General features: G+C 52.4%; 2 protein-coding genes across 2 annotated transcripts in view; both read right to left on the bottom strand.

The window, feature by feature from the left end:
* Positions 1-647: 647 nt before the first annotated feature.
* Positions 648-3503, bottom strand: LOC106723487 (zinc finger protein 883-like). The gene is made up of 2 exons (XM_014527780.2): positions 3348-3503; positions 648-2613 (listed from the first exon to the last, which is right to left on the bottom strand). Exons 1-2 carry the CDS (start codon positions 3432-3434, stop codon positions 1405-1407), a joined length of 1296 nt encoding a protein of 431 aa, XP_014383266.1. The 5' UTR covers positions 3435-3503; the 3' UTR covers positions 648-1404.
* Positions 3504-4620: 1117 nt separating this feature from the next.
* The window catches only part of LOC102386821 (zinc finger protein 577-like), a gene marked incomplete at its 5' end in the record, with an annotated part of 1103 nt that continues 897 nt past the window's right edge, over positions 4621-4826 (bottom strand). Inside the window, one exon of the mRNA XM_025195896.1 lies at positions 4621-4790. Within this exon, the coding sequence (XP_025051681.1) occupies positions 4636-4790 (155 nt within the window). The remainder of the gene's footprint in view (positions 4791-4826) is intronic.

Consider the following 4826-nt stretch of genomic DNA (forward strand, 5'->3'; position numbering starts at 1 on the left):
TAGAAAATTAGGTTTGGAAGGGACCTCAGATCATTTAGTCCAGGATTGTCCAACATGCAGCCCTCCAAGCTGTTTTCTGAGGCCCAAGGTGCTGTGACGGGAAACAAAAGTAAACACTGTACTTTTGTTTTGGGGGGGGTGATATGATACCGCTTCTTGTGAGGTCTTTGTATATGGCACGCCGGCCCACTGGGTGATAAAAAAATCATGATCCGGCCCCACATTCAAAAAGGTTGGACACCCCTGACCTAGTCCAACCCCCCGCTCAAAGCAGGACCAGCCCCACCCCCCACTAGATCATCCCAACCAAAGCTTGGTCTTGCTGAGTCTTGAAAACATCCAAGGATGGAGATTCCACCGTGTCTCTGGGGAATCTGTTCCAGGGTTTTACTACCCTCTGAGTGAGAAATTTCTTCCAAATATTAAACCTAAACTTCCCTTCCTGCAACTTCAGACGGTTGCTCCTTGTTCCATCATCTGCCTCCACTGAGAACAGTCTAGCACCATCCTTTTTTGTACCCCACTTCAGGTAGTTGAAGGCTGCTACTAAATCCCCCCTCAGACTTCTCGTCTCTAGACTAAATAAGTCCAGTTGCCTCAGCCTCTCCTCATAAGTCATGCACCCCAGCCCCCTCACCATTTTGTTGCCCTCCACTGGACTCTCTCCACTTTGTCCACATCCTTTCTGTAGTGGAGGGCCCAAAAGTGAACACAGTACTGCAGATGTGGCCTCACCAGTGCTGAACAGAAAGGAAGAATCACTTCCCTTGACCCACAGGCAACACACCGACCAGTGCACCCCAGGATGCCGTTAGCCTTCTTAGCAAAAAGGGCACACTGCTGGCTCATATTCAGCTTATAGTCCATTATCACCCCCAAGGCCTCTTCTGTCAGATGAGTTATTCACCTCTTGGAGTAGCTCCTACAGGACACTCATGGAGCCAAATGGCTTCGGCACCAGCAGGGAGCCTCAGAATTCCCAATGGGAGATTACAACGTGCTGCATTTCACCCACACGATGGGTGCCTTCCTTCTTTCCCCACCCTTCCACAGAAGAGGCAGGACCTGTCACAGGCTGCACCTCCTTTACCCCTACTATCACATTTAACCCAGAAAAGAGACTCTACTTCCCCATGCCAAAGGCTCATTCAAAATGGCAGGGTCCTTGGCTGCACAGCAGGACATGGGTGTATTGCCTGAGGTGTTTTCTTTTAAGCCCTCACCCGCATCAAACCTGGGAGGCCAGCTTCTACGTCCTTTGGGTTTTTCACTGCTCTAGAAAGGCTGAATGAAGGGTGAACTGTGGCTACACTGCACCTGCATGAGACTGCTTCCCTGTATGTAGACACTGGCGGGTGCTGAGCAGGTATACATCCCCAAGCCCTTCCTGTATTGCTGGCAGAATTATGGACACTCCTGGATAGGGATGCACTGGTGCTGGGCCAGTTTGGAGGAGTGGAGGAAGCACTTCCCACACCCTAAGCACTGATGTGGTTTCTTCTCTGTGTGGATGAGCTGGTGCCGGGACAGGTCGAAGGATCGGGCGAAGCTCTTCCCACACTCCGAGCACTGATATGGCTTCTCCAGCATGTGAATGAGTCGGTGTTTAGTCAGGTTAGACGACAGGATGAAGCTCTTCCCACACTCCGAGCACTGATATGGCTTCTCCAGCATGTGAATGAGTCGGTGTTTAGTCAGGTTAGACGACAGGATGAAGCTCTTCCCACACTGCAAGCACTGATGTGGCTTCTCCCCTGTGTGGATAAGCAGGTGTTGAGCCAGGCCAGAGGAACGAGTGAAGCTCTTCCCACATTGTGAGCACTGATGTGGCTTCTCCCCTGTGTGGGTACGCTGGTGCTGAGCAAGGATGGAGGAACGAGCGAAGCTCTTCCCACACTCTGAGCACTGATGTGGCTTCTCCCCTGTGTGGGTACGCTGGTGCTGAGCAAGGATGGAGGAACGAGCGAAGCTCTTCCCACACTCTGAGCATTTATGTGGTTTCTCCCCTGTGTGGATACGCTGATGCTGGACCAGGTAGGTGAATCGGGTGAAGCTTTTCCCACACTCCGAGCACCAGTGTGTTTTTTCCCCCGTGTGGATGAGCCGGTGTTTGGTCAGGTAGGAGAAATAGATGAAGCTCTTCCCACACTCCAAGCACTGATGTGGTTTCTCCCCTGTGTGGATAAGCTGGTGCTGGGCCAGGTTGGAGAATTGGGTGAAGCTCTTCCCACACTCTGAGCACTGATGTGGCTTTTCCCCTGTGTGGATTAGGTGGTGCCGGGCCAAGTGGGAGGATCGGTTGAAGCACTTCCCACACTCTGAGCACTGATATGGCTTCTCCCCTGTGTGGATGAGCTGGTGTTTGGTCAGGTTCAAGGACAGATTGAAGCTCTTCCCACACCTTGACCAATGATGTGGCTTAACCCTTGTGTGCATGCACCAGTGCCTAACCAGGTTGGAGGAATGCCTGAAGTTCTTACCACACTTGGTGCAGCGATGCGGCCGCTCCCCGGTCTGCACACACTGGTGCTGGGACAGGTCTTGCTGGCAGAGGAAGTTCTTCTTGCACTCAGTGCAGCGGTGTGTCTTCCTCCCCAGGTGGATGTGCTGATGCTGAACCAGGGAAAAGAAATGGGTAAAGGTCTTACCATACTTGACACAAAGGTACTGATGCTTTCCCCTCTGCTTGACCAGGTCCAAGGGGCGCACAAAGCACTTTCCCAATTTGGTGAAGTGGTGGGGGAGCTCTCCAAAATGGATCTGGGGGTGAACAGCCAGGGTGGAGAGTCAGGTGAAGCTCTTTCCACATTTGGTGCGTATGCACCAAATGTATGCACCTCACCAAAAATGAGGGGCGTATGTATGCACCTCACCAAAAATGAGGGGCGTATGTATGCACCTCACCAAAAATGAGGGGCGTATGTATGCACCTCACCAAAAATGAGGGGCGTATGTATGCACCTCACCAAAAATGAGGGGCGTATGTATGCACCTCACCAAAAATGAGGGGCGTATGTATGCACCTCACCAAAAATGAGGGGCGTATGTATGCACCTCACCAAAAATGAGGGGCTTCTCCCCAGTGTGCCTTATCTTGTGAAGAGCCAGGAGTGAGGGGCAGTTAAAGGTTTTCCTGACCCTTGGGCAGGGGTGGGCTCTGCCCTTGTGTTTGGCAGTGAGCTCCTGCTTCCCTCCGAGGGCTTCCCCAAGGCCAATGCTTTGGTTGGGATGCAGTGCATCTTTCAAGTGACTCTTTAGGTCTCTCACTTTCAGAAACTGTTCCCTGCACCCAGGGCTTTTTCTGGGTTCTGCCCTTCTCCACTCTCACACCCCACTGCAGATGGTACCTGGTTCACAGCTACATTCTCCATCTGCTTTTGAGGCCTCCACTGATTTTTGTGCCATGGCTCCTTCTCAGGTCTCAGGGAGTCCATCTTGCCCAAACTCCCTAGGGAAGTCCGTCCTGGCTCCAGGTCTGCAGGCCCTCCTGCATGGGGAAGAGAAACTCCAGATTAGTCCCTACCCTGCTAGCAAAGGGCAAACACTGCTATTCCTTCTGGTGGGATGGACCTTGGAAAACAGGTCTTCCTGCCAAAACCCCAAGTGCTGGGGGCGAGGGAGGGGCAGGTCCCTGTGCCGAGCTAATGTTCCCTACTCGGTGGAGTTCAGAGCTGGACTCTCAGGGTCCCTGGCCCAGCTCTCAGGCCTGTTACCTCAGACCCTGCTAGCAGAAGTACGTACAGGACATGTGCGTCAGGACAGTGCCTGAGTAGCTCCTTGCTCTAACAGCCTGAGGAGGAGGGGAGGATTTACAGCTGTTGCTCTTTCTTCTGAAAGGAGCAGGGCTATACTTCCTGCCTGCTTCCAGAGCAAGGTCTGGTGCAGGGAATGAGTCCATGGAGCTCCTCCAGTGACGGGTCTCAGGAGGCCTCCATGTCACAGGAATCTGCACCAGGTCTAAGGCCTTGACATGAACCTGAACCTGGACTTGGTGCTGAGTTTTGGGCTTCATGACACTCAGGGCTCCAGAGATTAAACTGAAAGGTGGCAATTTTGGTGCAAAACATGGGGGGATTCACTTCCACCCACAACTTGAAAGCTTCTGAATCCCACCCATGCCATGGAGCCATTTCATGCAGCCTGAGACCATGATGAAACACTTCCTGGGTTCCAGGTCAACCTGACCTGGGGAAACCAGGGCAAGCATCAGCTTTTTTCTTGCTCAACAGTAACAGCCACACAAAGCTTCTGCATACCATGCTGGTTTCCATGGGGGACTACTAATCCCACCATGCCCTGGGTGACGGTGCAACAGAGGTATGGCTACCCTGGGCTGTGGAATGAACTGCGTTGTTGAGCGAAAATGGAAACTTAACACCGTAGCAGCCCAGGGAAACCAAATCTGAGTCGGAAAAATCAAGACAGCAAACCTGACTGTCCCCTAAAATCTGTCATTACAGGGAGAAGAAAGTAACAGTTACTTGTCTCCGCATTGCTGAATTTCAGGAAGTGGGAATAACACCTGCCTGGACACATTACACCATAATATACTGTGTTTGAGGTCAGCACCCTGGAATGGTAGCACAGGCCAAGTCTGCACTTTCCAGGATCCCCTGGGGCTCTAGGCATGGCACATTACTGAGAGGGGAGTAGGGAGGAGAGCCACAACTCACCTGCTAGCAGGTCGTCTGATCCTGAGATTTCCCCACAGTCCTCATCATCACAGACCCAGAGCTCCACTTGTCCTTGCTGGATGCTGCAGATTAAGTCAGGTGCAGGACCTCGATATCCTGTTTGGGGCAGTGGTTAAAGAGGGTTTGTGACTG

Source organism: Alligator sinensis, unplaced genomic scaffold (genome assembly GCF_000455745.1).
Source record: "Alligator sinensis unplaced genomic scaffold, ASM45574v1 scaffold3315_1, whole genome shotgun sequence".
Lineage (NCBI taxonomy): Eukaryota > Metazoa > Chordata > Crocodylia > Alligatoridae > Alligator > Alligator sinensis.

Coding starts and splice junctions, on each gene's coding strand:
- LOC106723487 (XM_014527780.2), bottom strand. CDS start 3,434: ATGGACTCCCTGAGACCTGAGAAGGAGCCATGGCACAAAAATCAGTGG. Junction 2,614..3,347: donor AGAATGTAGCTGTGAACCAG/GTACCATCTGCA, acceptor TCCCTGGTTCAG/CATCAGCACATCCACCTGGG.